The 25,122-nt window shown below is 41.9% G+C and overlaps 1 protein-coding gene across 1 annotated transcript in view; it reads right to left on the reverse strand.

Moving 5' to 3' along the window:
* LOC122808999 (zinc finger protein 2 homolog) overlaps positions 1–25,122 on the reverse strand; it is a 242,552-nt gene that overhangs the window by 196,335 nt on the left and 21,095 nt on the right. Inside the window, exon 2 of the mRNA XM_044080183.1 lies at positions 1,132–1,258. Coding sequence (XP_043936118.1) covers positions 1,132–1,258 — 127 coding nt within the window. The remainder of the gene's footprint in view (positions 1–1,131; positions 1,259–25,122) is intronic.

The following is a 25,122-nucleotide window of genomic DNA, read 5'->3' on the forward strand; positions in this document are numbered from 1 at the left end:
ATGATGGCCAGAAAACTGCAATGAATAATACATTGTTTCAGTACTGAGTTCTGCATAACCCAGCTGGCTACCTCTGCATATCCTAACAGTACACCTCCAACTGCATTTATCTTTCTGCATCTTAGGCATCCTTTTGTCTACCTTATCACAGTGGCTTCACTCCTACCCCCCCCTCGACTTGAGTACAATCATTTGTCGTAAACTCTGGATCCACACTCTCCTGGTGCTACTAACTTACAACCTCACAAAATAATTTATACTTTTAGACGAGATGGAGCAAAAGTTGAAAAGAAAAGAAACATATTCCTCTCAAAAGTCTGGAAAGGTGAGCAGTATTACCTTCCAATGACACATGCTGATAGATACACTAATAGAAATTCATGATCTGTCACCAGCTCTCTCTTCGTTGAGAATTTGAACAATGTACATGTTTCAAGCTGCAAGTGGAGTGTGTCACATCTTAGGCCATGTATGAAGCATTGAAGTGCTACAGCTCTGACCACAAATGCACTAATGATCAGCTGGCATCTCCTGACTTATTCCCCTAACATTTTGCATCTGGGGTGGCTCCCCCTTGACCTTATCCTAGCTATGCCTATGGATACACTGCATAAACACCACCCTGAGTAGTTCTGCAACTTTCCTCCACACCTCTCAATCTCTTAGCTCAAGAACTATGGATAAAACTAAAACATAATGAGGAAAAAAGGTCCCAAATCAGAGTCAGATATTAAATATTTCCTTTACATACATAGCTGCTAGAATAATAGGTTTTGCTTTAGCATTCATTTTCTGAGAGATATGAAGTCTGAATCTCATATCTGTCAATATTTAGTAACTGCAGTCATCAGGAATTTGTCAGAAGAAACATGCATTTTGTGAGGAACACCCAAAAATATAAGATGAAATCAGATACATTTAATAGGTATGCTTTCTAAAGGCATTGTGTGTTAACAGTTTGCATCATCACCTCCCTGTGTAGTCCTAGCCTAGAACATTTCTGTAAAGGCATTGTGTGTTAATTGTTGTATAACATCAGTTTACCTAAAGCTCCAGACCACCTTTCTTACCTTCTAGCACAATGACATCAGGTATCACACCTGTGTGCATCTCTGGCAAAAGCCTTCTTACCTACTGAGACCATGTGCTCAAAGTTCTGTATCATCACCTCCTGGTGCAACTGTTTCTCCTCTTTGGTTAGAAGTTTCCACTCATCTCTTGAAAACTCAACAGCAACATCTTCAAAACTTTCTGGTACCTGAAATTACATAAGAAACTTGGAGACCTAATAAGTTAAAACAAGAATCATTACCTAAATTACAATAATTTGCATTTTCCATTGTTATCATTGTTAAATCTAGTTTCTTCTTCAACTTAGGGTAAGAAAACCCATTTCAGGTCAGTAATTGCTAATAATATCTGTCCACTACATTATAGTGTAAGAAAGTGGACAGAGGTCACTTACTGGCCATGATGCACTGATTCCTTCATAATCTGGAGTATTTCAGTTTTTCCTGTTTGTGACCATTTTGGTTGGCCTATTAAGCAGAATCACATCACTGCTGCTGTACTCCTGTATTTATACTTAGTGATCAGTCATTGCCAAAATAAATATCATTACAAAAATATCCCTTTCATGAGCACTGATCCAAATGCATGTGCTCAGAATATTAATCAATAAATTCTGACATTAAATATTGCATTTATTAACACAGTCCAGAAAGTAATAAATATACAGGTAAATTAAAAAAAAAGTTTTGCTGGAATCACAAAATGAATAAGATATGCAACAAAAAGTATGTATTACATACAGTTTAAAAACAGTTATGTAGTCGTGAAAAACAAGCTTACATTAAAAAACATATAGAAAATTCTTAATGTTCTTATCAAATCTTCCAAACTTGGTTCTGCTTTATTTCAGAGTTGAAGGCAATAGTAAAGGGGTCTATATTACATCATCGAACGCTTAAATAAGCGAATGATGATTAATCGACCGCATGTAAGCGAATGCTTACAATGTTGAAACCCTAGAACAGCGATTTATTTCCAACGGAAAAAAATCGCTGTTCCAAAAAAGAAAAACAAAAAAAACCTTTAAAACAGTACATAATGTGGGGGGCTTCACCCCCCACACCCACTCTACTTAAATATACCAACTCTGAGATCACACTACAGTGCTAAAAATGGCAAAGTAGTAGAAGCGGCCAAGCAAATTCTTTCCCAGGGAAAGAATTCGCTTAAAAGCCGCTTTGCTATTTTGCCTTTTCATTCTTTTATGGTTGATCATGACGCATTCGACAGAATGCGTCTTCGATCACGTAATAGTAACCCTAGTAAAGTATTCTTTAACTGCATCAGAAATCTGAAAGGGTGACATAGCTCTCAAACTCTTAGTACAAAAGATAAGGACAATGCCAGAAATTATGGCGGGCAAAGCCCCAAAAATAGGGACACATTTTAAATATTGCTCTTATAAGCTTAGACTGTTGCTAGAATAAACTACATTTTATCCTAACTGAAGATAGTGCGCTCTTTCACCTTTATCCTTGATAAGAACCGGCCGGAACACTGCACCTCTAAATGAAAGTGATTCATGAGACATGCCCATTTAACTACTGAAAGTACATTGTACATCTGATGTTAAAAACTCAATACATCTCAGATTATTCTGGCTTTCCAACTAAAAGCTTAAAAGTAGAGGTTGTGGCCCACCCCCCTCCAGTTTTAAATTCACTCCTTGCTCACTGTTCTCCAATAATTAACCCTTAGCCAATAGTCTGTTTTCTTTTTTCTTAGAATAATTGCAACTTACTATTTCAGTTTCTATTCTAAGACTATATTTCTCTATTTACTCTCTCGCTACTCTGGCTAGGTCCCCTTGGTAAACATTTACTTTTTCTCTTTTTAAACACTTTCTTAGACTTTCTAAGTTAAAATTACCTGTGCTTACTCCTTGTAGCCAGACTCGTGGACTTGCTGATAGTTTCCTCCTATGCTCAGGCTCACTCTGCTCCCCTACCATACACCCATTCCCACCCACCCCAGGATACATTACATTTACAGCTAACAACACTTTCCACTCCCCTCCAAGCACCTCCTCTTCCTTCCAGTCTCTACCAGTTGCACACTCCACTGACCCTTAACCCTTCCCAGCCTGTTACACCTTCTACACTGCATAGAACCCATCTGCTGGCTCCATTCATGCTTTCACATACATATACATATTATTTCTGTGCACATTCACCTGAATCCCATCACAATGTTACTATCTTACCTGTTCACTCTCCTTCTATTCCTATCCTACCTGTCCTCATACCATATTAAAAATTAACCCACTCCACCTTCCTCAAACATCTAAATACTACACCTTACATACTGAAACATATTACTTTTTCCACATATCCTCCACACGTTTTCTCACTATGTAGAACTGTTTACAGAAACCCTGTAAAAGCATGTTAATAGTTGCACAGAGGCAGCTGTACCCACCAGGAACAAGTACAGAATTAACTCAAAAACACAAGCCACCCTGGTGGAACCACAAAATCAATAGTCTGTATAACAGGAGGAAGAAAATCATGGCAAAAATTAGGAGGTGCAGCACCCAGCAGGATAAAAGCACTCTCATCAAACTAAACAAACAACTCAGAGGACAAATAAATTCTACCAAAGCCAAACTGGAGGTGAATTTGGCCTTCCACCCCAAGGACAGCCACAAGGCACTCTTTAAATATGTCAGCACCCTCAAAGGCAATACACAATTGTGTGCAAAGCTCATTGTAAATGGAGCCACCTACACTGAGCGAGAAGATATAGCAAACCTCCTGGCTGACAAAGTCAGCTCCAACTTTACCCCTCTCTCCCCCTCAACCTTCCCTCATGAAATATCATCAAATACAACTTCCCCTCCTATCACTAGGGAACAGGTCCTTAATGCTCTCTCTAAAGCCAAGAACACTGCATAACTGGGCCCAGACAATATCCCATGATGTCTTCTAAACAGCATGAAACATGACCTGTCAGAGCCTCTGGAATTGCTACTTACTTATAGCCTCCAAACAGGCTTCGTGCCTCACGAATGGAGAACAGCAACAGTCATCCCTCTGCACAAAGGTGGGTCATCTACAGACCACAGAAACTACAAACCCATATGTCTCACTAGTCTTATATGTAAAGCCATGGAAAGAATTATTTATTTATTTATTTATTTATTTATTTATTTATTTATTTAACATTTGTCTATCTGGATATAAGTCCATTTTCAGTAGAGGCCCGGGGAGAAAAGCTCCAAGAAATGACAAACGATTTAATACAAATCAAAGTTAGAGGACACTTGTGATCATGAAGAAAATCCAAAATTGTTTGGTTATGTTAACAATAACAGATAAAATAATTAGAATACAACAGTTAAATTCACAATAAAAAATCTCATCCCATTAAATCCACAACAATAAGTTTTTTTTTTTGTTAATACAAGGAGTAGAGAGGGGATTAGTGACGGTACAATGAGACCGAAAGAAAAAAGGGGGGGGAGGAAATACAGAGAGGTTTGCTAAGAATAAGGTAGGAAGGAGAGGTAGTGTAGCTGGGAGAAGTAGTTCAAATTTGCAGGTTATGTGGCATATATCAGAATAGCACAATGTGAAATAATTTAGGAAGTGTAATCTAGTAATATGCAGGAAGGGCGATTTGTAGTCAGGGTTGCTGCATGGACAGAGCCAGTGGTTTGTGAGATAAAGTTTTAGCTTCTTTTTGAAGAGTGAGGAAGGCGAGATTGTAGTGAGGTGTGTTGGGAGTTGGTTCCAGCATCCCTACTACATAGGAGAAAAGTGAGTCTCCTGCTTTATTATTGGATTTAAGTGTGGATACTAAAAGTTTGTGAAATGAGCGCAGGTTAGAAAGATTTTTAGAGGGACTGATAAGTTTGGTAAGGATTGTTGTTTTTTCAGGAAAGTAAAGGATTTTTTGTGTTATAATAAGTTGCTGAGATAAGAGTTGATTGTGCAATTCAAGCCAACCAAGTTGTTTTAGGTTGAAGCAGTGGTGAGTTCTAAAAGGGGAACTGGTAGCAAAACGGGCTATACTATTATAGGCGTTAGATAATTTATTCAGGTTGGTTTTGGATAGGTTAGTATATAAAGGTGATGCATACAAGAGAGAAGAGATGAGGTGGGTGTGGGCAATGGTAGTTCTGGCTATAGGAGTAAGGAAAGGCTTAATTTTTTAGAGGGAGCCAATTGTTTTGTTAATGGATTTAATAGTGGAATTAATATGAGTGTCATAGTTTAGGTTATGGTCGATAATAACCCCTAAAAGTTTGGTTGTTGTGTCAGGAGATATGACTGTGCCATTTTTAGATACGATAGTGAAATGGAGTGTGTTAGCTTTATGTGTGGGAGTGAATAGCAGTAGTTTAGTCTTATTTGGGTTAAGGAGGAGACAACGCTGTAAGAACCAGTTTTCTACAAGCTGAAAGACATTTTGGGTGAGGGACTGAAGTATGGTAGGGTTAGTGGCTGAGGAGATCAAGGTGGAGTCGTCAGCATATTGAATGGTTACTGCTTGGGGGATACTAGAAGCAAGATCATTAATAAATATGGAGAATAATAGAGGACCTAAGATAGATCCTTGGGGGACGCCAAGGGAGACAGGAAGAGGGTATGGGGATTGATCATGGAAATGATCAATAATGGTATAGTAATCCTCCAGACACTGGCCCAACCTAGTGGAGTTCTTTGAGAAAATCACGAAAGCAACTGATGAGGGCAAAATGGTTCACACTGTCTACCTTGATCTGACCAAATCATTTGACACAATACCCAAATTCAAAAGGTTGGGTATAAACTCATATGTCACCCAGATAGCCAACTGGCTCACAGACAGGACCTAGGAAGCTAGAATTGGGGAGTCTACCTCTAAAAAGAAGCCAGTCACAAATGAAGTCCCTCAGGGATCAGTCCTTGGACCGCTCCTTTTTGACATTTGCTTCTCTAAAGTCAAGGTCAATGTCAGTGGTCTCTGGCTGACTAAATTTGCAGATGATTGCAAATTAGGAGCTGACATTGAATCCCACACTGACACAAATGTTCTCCAGCAGGGGCTGATACAGACAAACAACTGGTGTCAGAGCCACAGGCTAAAACTAAAAGTCAAGAAATGTATAATAGTATCCTTTGGGAAGTCATCTACCCCTGGTAACTATCATATTGACAACACACCCCTTAGAGTTGACCCAGTAGTCAGGGACATAGGGACATACATATATAGTAATCTAGCCTTTGACCATCATGTGTCTACAGTAGTGAGGAAATTATTCTATGTTACTCAACTTGTAAACAAAGGTATGGCATCTAAGTCCAAGGAAGTCATAGTTCTGCTGTATTTGGCATTCATCAGACCCATCATTGAGAACAAAGGCTTTTGAGGGAAGATCTATGCCTGACATACAGGGCACTGTCAGATCCCACTCTGATGGACCTCCTGCATATCTGCAAATCAAACAGCTCCAGAATTACTCATTCTAAAGACTTAGACCTTGCCTGTGATATAAATATGATCTGTTGGAGAGACAGGCATGTATCCCACAATTACCCAGTCTCTGGAACAGCCTCCCCATCCATGTGAAGGAGAGTTCTTCCCTAACCCAATTCAAGTGCAACTTGAACAATTAGATGGGAAACTGGAAATTCATCTCTGGTTTGGTACCTATGTCTCTTATGGACCGAGGTAACCTGTAAATGGCTCATCTCCCAGGCCCATGCTTACAGTTACTAAGGGTAGCAGAACTTGTAAGAGATTTGGGATGCATGGCTAGGCTTAAAAAGGCCCTTGTGGTCATTAGCCTAGTAAACACCAATGAACCTATGAACTACCAATTTTGCCCTTCCCAAGACCAAAATCCCCACACACATCTCTTTACAACCTAAAATTAAGTATAAGCATCACTTTCTACACATCTTCAAATCAACCACACTCTGCTCTTGAAATACTTTACAGCTTTCTGGTGATATTCACCCAAATCTTGGACCTCTCAGCAATTCACTCTTAACGCCCCCTAACACCCCAATCAGTATCCCAGCACTCTAACTCTACTCTGCTCCACTGCAACTCTTCCACAAAGTACTTATCTTTATTTTTCAGTAATATCCACAGTATTCTCAATAAGGTAAGTGAATTTCATACTTGGGTAGCCCAGTATTCTCACAATATTATACCTATATCAGAAACTTGGTTTAAACCATGAATCTCAGATAAAGAACTCCTTCCCCCAGGTTACAGCATCCTATGTCTTAATAGAACAACAAAAAAGGGGGAGGCGTTGCCATAGTATACTCCAATAATCTCACTCTATCTCTCACACCCAATCTTCCTCCTTCATTTCACCCTGCTGAACTCTTTTAACAGCTAACTGTAAACTCAATGTCCATAAAACCTTGAGCATTGCTGCAATATGTCTATCACCAGGTGAGAGTATACCTGTACTAGAACAAATACTCTCCTGGTTTACAAATAACATACTCAATGAAACCATCCTGCTAGGTGATGTAAACATCAATTGGCTACCTCTTTCATCAACCTGTCAAGCTCCAGCATTAATTTATATGGTTTTACTCAGCTTATTTCAATTCCCACCCACTTTAATAAGCCAACTAATTTTGCATCCATCATTGACTGGATTCTTATCTCAAATCCTAACTTCTATCATCATCCACAACCTCTGCCTGACTATGTTAGTGACCACTCTCTCATCTGTGTCCAAAGATTCTCACCCCACCTTCCTAGGTTACATAAACTCAGAGTTCTGAAGGCTATTCAATGTTCATGCAGACTAATTCAGTTTATTCTCTCATCTGTCGAACTAGGCCTTCCTTTATAACCGACCTTTTCATGCACTCAATTCTCTAGCTTCACTTAGAAGAAAAAGAGTCAAATCTCAATGTTCTCCCTGGTTTACCCAGTCTACACACTCCCTAATACAAAAAAGAGATAATGTCTGAAAGTTCGGGGGGGCCTCATTACCAAACATACAAGGAACTATGTAACCTCACAAAAAACAAGTCAGCTTAGACAAAAAAAATCTATTAAAACCCCAAACTACATACAATAGAAATCCCCCCAAAACTGGAACAATATCAATCAAATCTTACATCCAGGAAACCTCTCTACTCCCAGTCCCTGCCCCAATAACACCCCATTAGAAACTGCTTCCATTTTTAACTATAACTTAATTGATACAATTAATAAACGTATGCAGACCTCACACTCCACTGAATCCACCCAATTCTTAAACCCTTCCCAAACGCAGTAATCACTTCACACTAAAACCAAGTCCTACTAACTACATCAAAAATCTTCTTCTCAACGTCAAACCTTGCTCTGCATCAGTAGATAAACTACCTTCACTCGTCCTTAAGGTTGCTGCCAGCTCTATAGCATGTCCCATTTCTATCCTCATAAACCATTAAATAAATGAATCTACAGTTCCCTCTATGTGGAAACAATCCCTCTCCACAAAGGTAGAAACTGTACTGAACTTTCTATCAGCCCATACTTATACTATCTCCTCTCTCAAAGATTCTTGAGAAATGTACTCATAAAAACTGTTAGACTATCTCATCCAAGAAAACCTACTCTCACCTACACAACATGGCTTCTGCCCTCACCACAGTACCACAACAGCCCTTACTTCTTTCACAGACTCTAATGCCCTAGCCAGAGACAATAACAAGTTCATCTCCTGTCTCTTCCTAGACTTCTCCAAAGCTTTCAACACTGTCCCCCACCCTATTCTCCTTTCCAAACTCTCTCACTTAGTCTTTCAAATGCTACTATTTCCTGGTTCCAAAACTATCTATCCAAGAGACAACAAACTGTTAAATGGCTCTCCTGTCTATCCCCCTTCCTTCCCTTTAAGATGGGGGTCCCTCAAGGATCAATACTGGGTCCTTTACTTTTCAACATTTTTATAAATCACTTGTATACCTCTTCTCTACAGTCATCTCTTATACAGTATGCCAATTACTCTACAGTCATCACCACTTCAGATACCCCCTCTGACTTACACCCCTTTACACAAAAAGCATTCAACCTTATTGAAAAATGGCTCTCCAATAACTAACTCATACTAAACACAAAAAGTCTAAATTTCTAGCTTTCCTGTCAAAATCACTGGTCCAGCACAAATCCACATTCACCATTACATGCCTTAACAATACAATCATTAAGGCTGAAACTCATACTAAGCTTCTCGGTGCCATCATAGATGACCAACTGAAATTTCTCCTTCATGTGTTCCATTGTATCAAGAAAACCCATTAAAATTAGGCTTAAAATACAGAAATTCCTGTATTTCTCTCCCAACCTTATTCATAGGTTCATACTAGGCTATCTGCCCTAGGGCATTTATAAGCCTAGCCAGAGTATGTTTGGCTTTCGCCACCCATTTTAAATTAATTTTGCTATGCCCTATTTCGAGGTTAGTATACTGTGCCTCTGTCTAACAGTGACACAGAAGTGATACCCGGGGTAAACCTACGATCTCCCATCCACTCATCAAGATTCCTCTTGAAAAGAGTCGATGAGGGACTCTGCCTAACCTGGACTGGGATTTTATTCCAGAGTAAAGGAAGCCTCTGGGTTATGAATCTGTCCCTCCTGCATGTCCTATTTATTTCAGTGCTGAGGTTCAAGTCTCGAGTGCGTAGCTCGATGGGATTTGGATGTTCTGAGGTGCAGCATGTCCATTAATTCTGAGTTGGACATGGCTTTATACGTCAGGTACAGATCGCCTCTGAGCAGGCGGTATGCCACTGAGTAGAGCTGGAGTTTCTTTAACCGGGCAGCATATGGCATCTGTTTGAGCCCTTTGATCCTCTTGGTGAGGTACTTTTGGGGTTTTTCCAGTTGCTGCAGGTGTCTGGTAAGGTACATCCCAAAAGGGGCATTGTACTCAATTATGGGCCTGATGAGGGATGAGTAAAGAGGCACAATGACCTCCCCTGATCTAGATGTGAATCCCTTCATGATTAGGTGGGCTATATAAAATGTTTTTCTAACCACTTTGGCCACGTGGTTGTCAAATGAGAGATGAATATCAACTTGGGTCCCCAGGTCCCTAATGACTTCTTCTGTACTTAATGGATTACCACCTATGTGGTAATGTGTGGGCACTTTGTTTTTGCCAGAGGGGATGACTATACACTTTTTTGCGTTTAGCTTGAGGCCATGGCTCTGGCACCAGTTGTCTGTTTCTATGTGGCCCTTTTGTAGGATGCTTGTGTTGGCTGGAGAGTCTATTATAGTGCCCAGTTTGCAGTCATCTGCGAACTTGGTCAGCCACAGTCCTTCCATGTTAGCCTGTACCTCCGAGAAATATATACCGAACAGGAGAGGTCCCAGGACTGAGCCTTGTGGGATGCCATTTGTAACTGGTTTGGAGTCTGACATGGCTCCAGCAATTCTAACCATGTGGGTTCTGTCCTTGAGCCAGTTTGCAACCCATCTAGTGACATAGGGGTTTATATTTAAGCTGGTGAGCTTATCTATAATGCCCGAGTGGGGTATTGTATCAAAGGCTTTTGCAAGGTCCAGGTAGGCTGTGTGGACCACCTTCCCATCATCAATGGCCTTGGTGACTGTTTCAAAGAAATCAACCAGGTTTAAGAGGCAGGATCTGCCCTTAACAAAGCCGAACTGGGTAGGATCCAGTGTCTGTAGGTCCCCAATGTCTTTATTTATGAGGTCCATGATCCTTTCCATAGCTTTGCAGATCAAGCTAGTCAAGCTTATGGGGCGATAGTTTCCAGGATCCATTGAGGCACCACCTTTGTGGAGAGGGACCACTGTTGCTGTACGCCACTCTTTGGGTACATATCCTGTAGTAAGGCTGAGATTGAACAGTAGTTTTATGTTTGGGTTTAGCTCTTCTTGGAGTTCATGTAGGACGCAGCCCGGGACACCGCCTGGTCCCATTGATGCTGTGTTTTTGCTTTGGAGAGGGCGGCTCTTACCTGAGCATCTGAGATGTCAGGGGGCAGCACTCTGCTGGGATAGATATTTGCCCTTTTGGTGGGGAAGGGGAGAAGTTTGCGCTGAACCTGTCAGCTAGGATGTTGGCAATGTCTGTGGGTTTGGTGTATTTTTTGTCATTTTGGACTAATTCTGAGCATATCTGGGAATTCCCACCCAGGTTCCTAACATAACTAAAGAAAGCCTTGTGATTATCCTTAGTGTCCTGTGCAATTTTTCTCTCGAAGCTGGCCTTAGACGATTTTATGAGTGCCCGTAGTTTGTTTGCTCACATAAACGTCCCTTCCAATCTTGACCACTTACTAACTCCCTAATCCTTTCTCTGATCCGATTTCCCTACCTCAGTTCTGTATAGATCCCTTTTTACTTCATTAAATCTCCCTTGCTAACAGCCATCGTCCTTATTTTTTGTTTTAACTCTCGTTTATCAACAGGATTTATTTTCTTTTTTGTTTTCCTTGCATGTTCCTGCATCTGTGATTCCTGTTGTTTATATAATTACTTTTATTTAAAATATGACTCGAGGCTGCACTTTTACTGCTCTTTGTACCTCTGTCCAAACAAAAAATCTCTGTAAAGCAGACATTTGTCACAAAGTAATATACCTGTAATGTTTAAACATAATACTATTGTATTTACTAACTTGTAATTTACTGTGGTGTCTCCGCTGAAAAAGGACTTTAGCATAGTCCGACTACCCTAGCTAACAAATGTCAAATAAATAAATAAATAAAATATTACGTGACCATGCATTTTCTGAAGGATATGAAGTCTGAAACTCAAATGCCTATCATTATTTAGTGAATTTAGTTCTCACTGATTTGCCACAAAGATCCAGAAAATCACAAATATTATGAGGAACAGACCAAAAATATGAGGCAAACATCTGGACATTCTGTGAAAATCTGGACAGTTTAGAAGTATGAAGGGTAACACTGTAAACTCAACATATTATTAAGAAACAATAAAGCAATCACAAACTACTTGAAATAGTGAATGATAACGAAAAAATTTCGGCTAACTTCATAATAACCCAGTGATCTTGTCCCCCTGAAGGGATACTCTCTTAACATGCTGTTCCACTCTGTGACCAGTCTCTCAACTACTAATAAAGGTACCTGGGCCTTGAACAGTGAAATATGTCAGTTACACACTTACTGCATTGCTACACTGTGCAATTCTACCTGCCAATAGAACTGATGTCATGAACCACGGACTTCCATATTTGGTCCTGTAAAGGCGAGTCAGAGTCCCAAAAGGTTCTGTCCATGAGTTATGGGAGTTTGCAGCACAATGTCATTTTAAGCAAGGATGAAATTTTCCACCCTCTGCTATCCACCTGAACAACTAGACATGCAGGTACCTCTAAAAATAAAAGACATGGCTATAGGCTGTGTACTGCTGGGACTGGTAGGACCATATCAGTAAACAGAGGGGTTCCTTGGGGGGTACATTGGTATATTATACAATAGATAAGAAAACATGCAGAAGAATATACAATGCTGTAGTAGGGGAGACAGATGGCATAACTTTCAACAGTGTCATCCATTGGGTCCTTGAAGGGCCCAGCCTCTATTTTATAACCTAGAAGTGTGAATATGGGAGGGCCATCAAACCAGGTGCCACCAATTAGGGGTCAAATGGGGAAACACAGATGACCAATATATACAGCACTATCATAGGATCATAGGAGGTTGCTAGGTTAATGGCCCTACAGCCTTTAGCCATTTATGCCCTAATTTTCCCAATTATCCATGTCCGTGAGCTAAAAAGCTTTGGAATATGCTGCGTCTTATGGCATCTCAATCTGCCCCTGTCCATGAGGTTCAAAGCTGACAAGCCTGGGGTGATTTGTGATTTCCCATCCATTGGTCCACACTGAGCTTGAACAGACTTAGGGAAGAGATCTGTTTCACATGAATGAGAGACTGTTCCACAGAAGGGGTACTCTCTGAGACACATACCTGTCCCTCCAACATGTTTTGTTTATGTCACAGAGGGTGTTTAGATCCTTAGATTGGGTTATTCTAGTGCTGTTTGTTTTGTGAATGTGTAGCAGATCCATCAAGGCTGGATCAGAGAAGGCCTTGTAAGTTAGGCCTGAATCGGCCCTCCGCAGTCTGTAGGACAGCAAGAACAGGAACAAGACTTTGAGGTGGCCTGCACAGGACACATTATTTACACCCTGTATTCTTTTAGTGAGGAACCTCTGGCCATTCCAGCTATTGCAAATGCTTGGTCAGGTACATGGCAAAGAGTGCATTGTACTTAATTATTGGTCTAATGAGGGCTAAGTATAGTGGGACCATGATCTCCTAAGATCTGGATGCTGTACCCTTACTTATAAGTTGTGCTTCATAGAAGGATTTTCTCACTACCATGGTCACATGGTGATCAAAGTTCAGGTTACTTCTGTCAACCTGAATTCCCACGTCCCTTACCACTAGTTGTACTCTTAGGGGAGTGTTATCAATGTTGGAGTTTGCAGGGAGGGATGGCTATCTTCCCAATGGGTATAATTATGCATTTTTTCACTGGGGTTTAGGCAACAGCTCTCACACCAGTTATTTCTCTGTTTCAGATCCTCCTGGAGGATATATATATATATATATATATATATATATATATATATATATATATATATATATATATATATATATATATATATCTTTGGGGGGATTCAGTGATTCCACCCAGCTTGCAGTCATCAGCAGATTTGGTCAACCAAATGCCCTTGACATTTGTCTTCACTTCAGAGAAGTATTTTCCAAAACAGGAGCGGTCCCACTATGGAGCCCTGTGGTACACCACTAGTAATAGGCCTCTTAGTGGAGGTGGACTCCCCCACCCTAACTTCATGTGTCCTATCTGTAGGTCATTTGGCAATCCACTGGGTGACATAGGGATTTATGCCTAAATTTGTGAGTTTGTTTATAATACCCGAGTGAGGTACTGTGTCAAATGCCTTTGCCAGGTCAAGATAGGTGGTATGTGCCACCTTGACCACATCTATGGCTCGAATGTCCTTCTCAAAAGAAGTTCACCAAGTTTAGTAGGCATGACCTTCCCTTAATAAAAAAAAACTAGGATAGTTCCAGTATTGGAAGGTTTGACATGCCTTTTTTATCATGTCCATGATAATTCTTTCCATGACCTTGCATACAAGACTAGTGAAACTTATGGGTCTGTAGTTCCCTGGGGTCTGTTGATGGTCCACCTTTGGATATAGGAATTACCTTTAAAATCCCCCATTCCCTAGATCTGGAGGCTGTGGCTGAATAGATTCTAGTGGGCCTGACAGGTCATGTTCCAAGCTATTTAGGAGGCATTCTGGAATATTATCAGAACCATTAATGCAATTTTTTTAGCTCTAGAGAGCACAGTAAGGACCTGTTCTTTACTGACAGCTGAGAGAAAAATGGCAAAGGGTATTTCCTGAAGGGAACTGGGGTTGATAAGTGGATGAAATTTGAGCTACATTTATTGGCCAGCACATATGCTATATCCTCAGGTTTAATTTAGGAAGTGCCATTTACTATTAGTTCAGCACACTGTTGGGTGCTCCATTTAAGGTTGCACACATACCTGAAAAATGTATTATGGTTATTCTCAGCCTAGGAAGGTATATTTGCCTCAAAGTTGGCTTTGGTGGACTCAATTAGTCCCCTGAGTTGCCTGGTGAGACCTGTGACATCCCTTTCTCTGGGCCAGTGATCAAGAACCTAAATCCTCACCACTGGCCCTGGTGAGGAACATTCACTTTGTGAGAAATAGATACACCCAGTACTTTTAGCTGCAGTTCTCTCTGCACCAAGTACATTTTCCCATAAGAGCACATAGGGAACACACTCCAGTCCAGGGGTTGGACTCTCTCTATCCAGTCCCCAAATAAGAATGCATACTGACCACTAAGGAGCTCTGTGTCTCTTTTCCAAGTAGCTGACATACACACTGTCTGAGATTGATTTTCACACATAAGCACACACCTTGGTAAGGCTGGCACAGCTTACCAACTCTACCATCTTTTGCCCAGTCTATAAGGTAGATAAACTGCCATCAATCAGATACTATAAGGATCTTAACAGGGTATCCTATTATATAGAGTGAAATTAATAGTAATACCAATGGTAGTATTGGACAAACAGTAAGATTTCAGTAGTGGCCACAGTGTCACCAAATAAATATAAGTACTCTCAAAGGTTAAATATTTCTAAAAGGATCAGCCTCAATAAAAGGTTTAAATATATTTCATAATAAATAATAAAAGTACATGAAAATACTGAATATCTATTTACAATAAACACCAGAGTTTCAGTCACAGAAAATATTAAAAACAACACAGATGGAAAGACTCACATAAATAAAAAAACAGTATTAAGCTAATCTCACTATTTTTCCTGACTGACTGGTCCCTAGTAACTTACTTACGCAAGGCAATATGATGTAGGTGAGGGTCTTTGTTGTCAGCCCCAAGATAGAATACAGAATACTGACAGTAATCTCCTACTAATATCTAAAATATTAGTTAAATGATGGCTTGCAGAATGACATCACATCTGGCCACCTGACTGTAGGTTCCCATACTATTCCTTTAATGCAAAGCCAGGAATTTAGCACAGATGTGTTACAATACATATCTAGAGATTTGCTAAAGTTTGCTGCAGCATCTGGGAACCATAAAACTATTTTAACACTTCCATTCTTCCTATAGCCAGCATTCATCCCAGATATAGTGCATCTAGCTGCATTAAAAACTGTGAAACACAATCTTTATGGCTTATACCACGTAATTCAACTTCAGGTTATTTTTCTTAAACATTAGCTGGCTGCTTAACCTCTTCTTTTCCACTGTCCGCTGTTACAATATATATATATATATATATATATATATATATATATATATATATATATATCTCAACATTTACAATGCATATATTTACTCAGTTATAACATGCATGTATATTTCTTTTTTGTCCAGCAGGACCCACTATTGATACATTTTCAACACAAGTAGACCTCACCAATACATTTTCAGTATAAGCATCTGTACAAATCACACCTGAACAACAATGCCATAATAAGGCATACACACAAGTCAAACATATAAAAGAGCTCACGTTTGGGATGCTCAAGTCACTGTTCTGGTGTCTGGACACATCCGATGGAGCCATGCAGTATTCACCAGCTACATGTACCCAAATTGTTATGGTATGTGTTATGCTACACAATATGATCCTGCGGAAACAGCTGCAGCAGGAAGAGCATGGGGCAGCACCACACAGCCCCCCCATCAATGCCAAGGCCTGCACAGGCATAGAGCGATCCAGAGGAGGAACAGCCTGAGCCTGCCCCAGTAGGCAGAAAGAGGCATGCCCAGTATGCCCTGGCTTGGCAAAGAGGCAGCACATAGCATATGCACTAACACAGTAGGGACACAGGGAATGACACCTCTCTCTGACTCGCACATACAGTAAAAGGGATGCCAAATATGACATTACCTGTGCTCAATCATGTATAGTGAGTGTACTATGTGCATCCGACATAGGCAGCCCTCCAGCACCATCTGGAAGTCTGGCACACCCTCAAAGTACGTTAATCAACCTACCAATTGCTAACTGGAGTAGAATGTGTCTTTACCTGTAGCTATGGTATGGATGTGAGCATGAAAGGGAATTGGGTGGCTGAATGTTATGGCAGCAGACAGTAGACACCCATAGTGGCACCATGACATCTGCAACATAAACTGGAGACACCATAGTAGCCAGTACTACACAGGGTGACAAAACCTACCGCAGGAAATGTGCTGTGCGACATGTGTATCCATATGACCCACACATGCTAGTCTGGATGGTTCACATACCCAACAACAGTCCCAGCCAGCAAGTCAGGGGTAGACAAACCCAAAGTCCAGATACAGATTTAGTCCAGATACTGATTCTTACTTTTAGCACTTGAATTTGATTATTCATGATCAGCACTTGTGCATAACTTGTAAGCACTAAATAACCTACTAATTACTACAACACTCAACCTTCCTCATTGCATAGAGGAAAACAGTTTAGGTACTTACTTTCCTCACTTGCTTAGAGAAAAACAGCTCTTGTACTCACTTTTCTCACTTATCTAGAGGAAAATAGTTTTTTTTATTCAGGCATGTCCAAGGGTCAGCTCCCAGTGTTCTCTCCTGTCTATCTGATGAATCTGGGCATCTTGGGGCAATGTAGAAATTGCCTCATGTACACAGACAACCCTCTCCTCCTACTACCCAACACTACAACCTGTGAAAGATGCACTTATCTAGCCAAACTGGAGGTAAAGCTCTCTCCAATCAAGACTGAACTTGACAGTCAAGAGGAGAAGGTAAACACTTGCACCACACCACACTCATCACATTGTCTCACTAAATCTACACCACCAAAATCCACACATAGAAATACAAAAACATTTGTGGAGGCTCTCAATAATAATCTGCTCAAGCAACAGAGACCTCCAAAGCAGAAATGCAAGCAACCTCCACCCCCCAACACAACCCAAATGACACATGGCCTGCAGACTCAGTGTGCCACTCAACCACAGCCAATAAGGCAAAACAACATACGCAGCACACTAGTCATAGGTGACTCTATAGTCAGGCACACTGATGTCCCACTCACCAGGCTAAACAAGGAGAAGGTTACTGTCAGCTGCCTGTCGGGTGCCAGGATCCGCCACATAACCCATGTACTCAGGTCACTCCACAACTAGTACAAATATGACTCTGTCATTGTCCATGTTGGTGTGAACGACCTGAGACGTACCTCCCTGGACTACATGAAAAGAGAAATGGAAGAGCTCTCTGTTCTTGTACCCAGGCAGGTATGACCCTAGCCCTGAGTAGCATTCTGCCATCACCCAGAATGATATTGCAGTACAAGGACAAAATGATTGACTTCAACAATTGGCAAAGCTTCTGGTGCCATTCTAAAGGGATCCAATATCTGTTTGCTTGGGATGACATGGTCGACAGACCACGATGCTTTGCCAGAGATGGCCTGCACCTGTCACCCCTGGGATTCCGGATACTGGCTAAGGGTCTTGCCACCCCTATAGTGCCTTTTTTAGGCAAGGTTCAAATGACAACTTCACCACTGTAACAGGAACAGGCAAGCAAAAACTGAGGGTGATGCTACTCAATGCCAGAAGTCTAAATCTCAAAATGCACTCACTCGAGGCATTCCTTAAAATGGAGAACATTGACATCTGTGCAGTGACTGAGACCTGGGTCAAGGCTTCAGAGAGTACCCCTGCACTACCAGGCTATAACTCATACCACACTTTTCGGCCATGTAACCTAGACCGGAACACCAAATGCGGAGGTGTGTCCATATTCATTAAGGATATCCACACCTCCAGACTAGTTGCTCAGCATAATGCAGCCGAGGTTATCCAAGTGCAGCTAACTCTGGGCAAAACTGCAATGCAGATTGTAGCTTGCTACAGATCACCCACCATGCCCCAGGATTCCCACTCCTGTTTTCTTGATTTACTGGAAAATATTAGAGTTCAACCAAACACCCTAATAATGGGCGATTTCAACTACCCCAGCATTACCTGGGAAAACTACTCATGTACCAACTCCTTCGCTCAATGCTTTCTGGAATTCATAAACTCCAATGCCCTGGATCAACTTATCCACACCCCCACCAGGGGCAACAATATCCTAGATCTAGTCATTACCAATATGAGTGACCGGTGTTCCACACCTGAAGTCAATGCCTCATTGGTCCGATCCGACCATAAGCTAATTATCCTAGATATCCACATCCTGCCTCCACCCCCCATTAAGGAAACCATAATAAAAAAATTCTCCAAAGCCAACTTCATGCTTCTTAAGACAGAAGTGGTGAACTTCATGACACCCACGTAGATGGACAATACAGTTACGACTACTGAATCCTAGACAATTGCACTTTATAAGCACTTACATGAGTGCATGGGTCGTGCTATCCCAAACAGAACCAAGATGCTATCCTCCAAAAAAAAAAGCCAATCTGGTGGTCCCCTGACACAAACAAACTGTACAACAGAAGGAAGAAACTGTTGCAAAAGAGAGTAAAATCCCACGAGTGGACTGGTCAGCCTCAGTAAGAAGCTGCGATCCCTGATAAAATCCTCCAAAGCTAGTTACAAAAACAAAATCGCCACTGATTCTAAAGACAACCACAAAGCATTCTATAGCTATGTCAAGAATCTCAATGGCAACACTCAGATCTGCTCTGAGTTACAGCACAATGGCACTAAATATACAGACCTAAATCATATTGCCAACGTCCTGGCAGATAGGTTCAGTGCAAACTTTACACTCCTCTCACCCCCTAAAGAGCCCATTACCGGAAGAATGCAAAGTTCCTGTAATCACGGCTGCACAGGTAAAAAACACACTCCCCAAAGCCATGAACACAGCACCCATGTGACCAGACAACATCCCAGGCTGCATTCTACATGAACTACAGAACAAACTGGCACCCACCTAAGTACCATGTTCAGTCATAGCCTCACCTCAGGCTTTGTGCCTGCTGAATGGCGCACAGCAACGGTTATTCCACTCCACAAGGGGGGAGCCACCACAGACTTTGGGAACTACCGCCCCATTAGCCTGACGAGCCCATTCTGCAAGGCCACGGAACGTATCATCATGGAACTTATAAACAAAGACATTGGTAATCTCCAAACTCTCATCCCACCCAGTTCGGGTTTGTAAAAGGCAGATCATGTCTCCTAAACCTGATAGACTTCTTTGAAGCAGTCACCAAAGCCGTAGACAAGGGTAAGGTGGTTCACACAGCCTATCTAGATCTTGCCAAGGGTTTTGACACCATCCCCCACTCTGGAATTATAGATAAACTCACTAAACTAGGTATAAATCCCTATGTCACAAGATGAGTTGCCAACTGGCTCACTGACAGTACCCACACTGTGAAAGTAGCAGACTCCAAATCCAACTTCAGACAAGTGACAATCTACTTCTCTGAAGTACAGGCTAACATAGAAGATCTTTGGCTAACGAAGTTTGCAGATGACTGCAAACTAGGAGCCATAATCAAAACTCCTAATGATGTGGACATCCTACAAAAGGGCCTCACTGAGACAGATGCCTGGTGTCAAAGCCATGGTTTCAAGCTCAGTTTCCCAAAAGTGTATTTCCATCCCCTTTGGTAAAAACTCTGTACCCATGAACTACTACATAGATGGTAGTATACTTAACACTGAAAGTGTGAGAAGAGACCGTGGGACACAGGTGGACAGTAGTCTCTCCTTTGATAATCACATCACCACAGTAGTCAGGCACTCCTTCTACGTGGCTCACCTCATCACAAGATGTTTCTCATCCAGAAAAAAAGAGGTCATTGTTCCCCTCTACTCATTACTCATTAGACCCATTATAGAGTACAACGCCCCTTTTGGTATGTACCTCACAAGACATGTACAACAACTGGAAAGGCCGCAGAAATACCTCACAAAGAGAATTACCGGCCTCAAACGGATGCCCTACGCAGACCGTCTCAAAATACTCCAGCTTTACTCCGTCACATATCACCTACTCAGAGGTGATCTCTGCCTAACATACAAAGCTATATCAAACCCAGAGCTGTTGGACATGCTCCACTTAAAGAAATCACAATCCATCTGAGCTACACCCTCTAGGGACCTAAACCTTGTCACCACAATAAACAGAACATGCCGGAGGGATAGATTCCTGTTAAAGAGACTTCCCATACTCTGGAATAAACTACCTATCTATATCAAACAAAGCTCCTCATTAGCACATTTCAAGAAAAATTTTGATGATTGGATGGGAAATAGGAAATTCACCCCGGGGATCACCTCTATGTCTCTACTCAACAGTGGCACAGGAAAATAATTTTCTTGGGTGGCAAAAGCCAGGGTACCTTTTTGGCTGGGCTTGTATAGGCCCCAGGGCCGACAGCCTAGTACCTACCTATGAACATGAATGGGTTATGGCCCATGCACACACCGCCCTTCCTATAGCCCTACTATGACAAGCCTGCTGAAGTGATCCAATGTGAAATCACCTTTGGGAGAGTTGTAGCCCAGTAATCTCCGTGGCGTGTCCCATAACTATGTACTGCTGTAGTGTGAAAATCTAGTTAGGTAGGAGTTCTAACCCCCAGACTAGGAAACTGTGTGTGTGCATTTGTGTGTCTGTCTGTCTGTCTCTGACTGTGTAGAGAGCAATGCTTTTTAGGGTACTCACACTCCTCATAATTCATATACTCAATTTTGGCAAGGCTGTTGATGTCACCCACTTACAACTACACCTCTGAGAAGGTTGTTGCCAAGTAATCTCCATAGTGCATCCTGTAACTGTGTACTGCTGTATTGTGCTAAAGTAGTTAGGGAGGTGTTATAACCCCAGACTTGGCAACTGTGTGTGCATTTGTGTGCATGTCTGTCTGTCTCTGAATGTGTAGAGAGCAATGCTTTTAGGATACTCACACATCTTACAATTCATATACTCAACCTAGGCAAGGCTGATGATGTCACCCACCTAGAAATACACCTCTGGGAAGGCTGTTGCCAAGTAATCCCCGTAGCATGTCCTGTAACTTTGTACTGCTGTAGTGTAATAAAATAGTTAAGTAGGTGTTCTAACCCCAAACTTGGCAACTGTGTGTGCATTTGTGTGCGTGTCTGTCCATCTCTGACTGTGTAGGCAGCAATGCTTTTTAGGGTATTCACAAGTCATATGCTCAACTTTGGCAAGGCTGCTGTTGTCACCCACCTAGAAATACACCTCTGGGAAGGTTGTTGTCAAGTAATCCCCGTAGCGCGTCCTGTAACTGCGTACTGTTGTAGTGTGATAAAGTAGTTAGGTAGGTGTTCTAACCCCAAACTTGGCAACTGTTTGTGTGCATGTCTGTCCACATCCACACTCACTTCAACCCCCATGGGCATACTGAAGCATGCTGAATAAGAAAACGAATGATGGTCACCAAACCTTAAACATATTGAAAATAAAAAACATATATACCAAAACCGGTTAAATCAACCGTTTAATTGCTGAATGAACAACTTAGCACTTTTGCCAACCAAAAATAAGGCTTCTTCAGAGTGAAGCATGCGGTCTGATGTCTGGGACCTCCTCATAATCTTTGGCCATACAACCTCCGTATGACCCGTGTGGTGCATGCGATACCTGTACAGTGATGTGTTTTGACAATCCTACTACTGATGAGTTGTACACCTGGCCTTGCCAAGTGTGTCAATGGGTGTGTGTCCCTGTGAAGGTGTGGCTGTGTTGACCCTGGCACCTGTTCATGCAGACAGGCATGTGTACATCACCTACCATATAGCTACCGTATCCCTGTTGCAGATGTCACTCACCATCACATATATGTTCTGAGTGCTCCTCAACATGTAACCCATGTGGTGCATCCAATAACTGCATCAAACTGTGATAGCACTACATAGTGGTCAGGGGTTTGTTACCCTGTGCTGGTGGGTGTGTGACACAAACATGCTTCAGTTTTACACTCCCACCCCTCCCTGGCATGTATTTGCCTCTATCTGCCTCACCCACTCCCTCTCTAGTGGATGTGGAGAACCATACCTGCTTTACTTAGGGAGCAGCATGTGTATTTTAAGTGATGCTCATGATCAGCTGATGGCCTCTGCATGAATTGCAGCCCTCCCCTAGCTGATTGCATGTGGAACAGCTGTGGTAACCTTCCCATAGCCAATTGCATGGAAACACAATCCAATATCTAGGAACATCATGGTGGTGTTGGCACTTTTCATTCACTGTAAGCAGGAACTAGTACTGTTGTTTGGCAAACAGCATCACAGATTGATTGAGGATTTACTTCTAACAACATACACTGTGGAAAGAGGGCAACGAACAGGAGGGTGAAGTGCCAGACCTGACTACAGACTGTAAGTGCTTCTATATTGCACTTGGAGTAATGTTGGTTTAACAGTGTGTGTGTGGATATGCCTGTCCTACATGTCTCCATACCTGCCATGTCAGTTCCATGTATATGAGTAATCTCCATCTGCAGGGTCATCTGCAGACTGGGCAGTGTGTTGTGCCTTTGGTTTCATGTGTTACCCACAGAGCATCTATCTGTGGACTGCAGAAGGTAGTGTGAGGACTGCACTCTGTAGATGGTGAAGGCCATGACAGTTACTGACTTTATATCCCTCATAGGACATATGTTGCAACACACCATGTTACAACAGTAAATGTATGAGGTTATCACAGCAACATGTCAATACTGGCCCTGTGTATGTGCTTCCAGCCACACCTCTGCCAACCTTTGTACACATGTTGTGCAGCAAGTAGTACATTTGTGCTGTACACCATAATTAGTGTCATCATAGCTGATAACAAGCCAGTGATATATCAGACTGCTACACATGCTATGTACAGTAGGGGTTATATTTGATGACATAACCAGGACATTTTATGGATGTTTGTGCAGTACTGAGGTCTGTATACTAATGGTGAATGTCGATAGTGTCTGTATTGTTAATATGTTCTGTAGCCTGTATACAGACTGTGGTAGATGTCATTTTTCTAGTTCCCCTCCTATCTGATGTTACATGCTGCCCCACTGTATAGTACTGTATTGGTGTACATGTTTGTAGGACCATACACACACATGTCCCATACCACAGACAGCCATCAGACCAAACTGTGTAGCAGCCCAGTACATGTAGGGTCATTCTGTAAGTGGCACATATGAGGATGGTGTAGAACAGATAGGCCATATACTGTAATATTATGCTAGCTTAACATATGTGGCTATGGCTGTGTTCACATCGGTTGTGGATATGCACCTCCACACAGGTGTATCTTACCCTGTGCTGTGACATGCCTGTTTAGCCTGCGATATATGCAAGTATGTGTACATTCCACCATAGGAGATGTAGGCGAGTGTTGAGCCAGTCTGCCTGTAGACTGCACAGTGCAGTGTTACATGCCTAGCAGCTTAGTGTATTCATCCAGTGAGATGTCATGTGCAGATACTTGCCAGAAGTACAGCTGCTGGGCCTCCCTTACAAGTCATGTATGTCAGACAGAGCAGTAGGATGCTGTACAGATGTATGTCAATATCTAGTGGGTAGTATGTGGCCATGGCGCACCTGTACCAGTGGTCATTATGTGTCAGGCCAGACAGGAGTGTGTGAATGCATAACCTATGGTGGCAAATGTATACCAGTCGTTAAGTGTTATACCCATCTACATGGCTGTCTACATCCATATTGTCAGGCATGGTACACATGTTGTGCACTAAGGGCTTATGTGTATACCTCTGGACTGTACATGGTGTGTCAGAATTACCACATATATTGGCAGTATCTCTTCTGCAGTCCACAGGGCCATTACATGCTAGCAGTGGTACTTTACAATGATGTCCTTAGGATGTCTGTCAGTAGCCAATGGCACACATGTTATAAGTAGATGTGACCTTCTACACACACATGTCTGTGAAGACAATCCCAATGACAGTAGCAATAGTCTACTAATCTAACTGCTATACATACCTGACATCCCCTTGCACTATGACTGTGGGACTATAGAGGCTGGGGTAGGGCTACACTCCATGTCCAGGACATATGGTGGAAATATATGTACATATACTTATCCAGATAGCCATATAGATATGATTACACATGTGTAGTTCTTCCAATCATCATTGTCATGGCAACCACCTACTCTAGCCCCCTACATCATGTGGGTGTGTTCCCTTTACATTTCCTGTGTGATGGACATCCTTCCTGTGTGTGGGCATCAGTGTTACAGACAGCAGGTAGCAATACCTCTTACAGGAGAACATGCACACTCAGGGCAGCTACATATTTGTAGGAGGCTCCAGAACTACAGAGTGTGAGTAGAGTTGTGTTATGCTTTGTATAGTACTGGTGTTACAGGGTGTGTGTGTGTGTGTGTGTGTGTGTGTGTGTGTGTGTGTGTGTGTGTGTACATATTACTTTACATTGGAATGCAGTCTGTCCGCATAGCCCTCAACTGTGGGCCAATCCTCTTGCTGGCCAGAGGTATGCCTATCATGTTTTGTCTGTCCACCACAC

This window comes from Protopterus annectens, chromosome 1.part1 (assembly GCF_019279795.1).
Source record: "Protopterus annectens isolate FY-2018-M chromosome 1.part1, PAN1.0, whole genome shotgun sequence".
In the NCBI taxonomy this organism is placed as follows: domain Eukaryota; kingdom Metazoa; phylum Chordata; order Ceratodontiformes; family Protopteridae; genus Protopterus; species Protopterus annectens.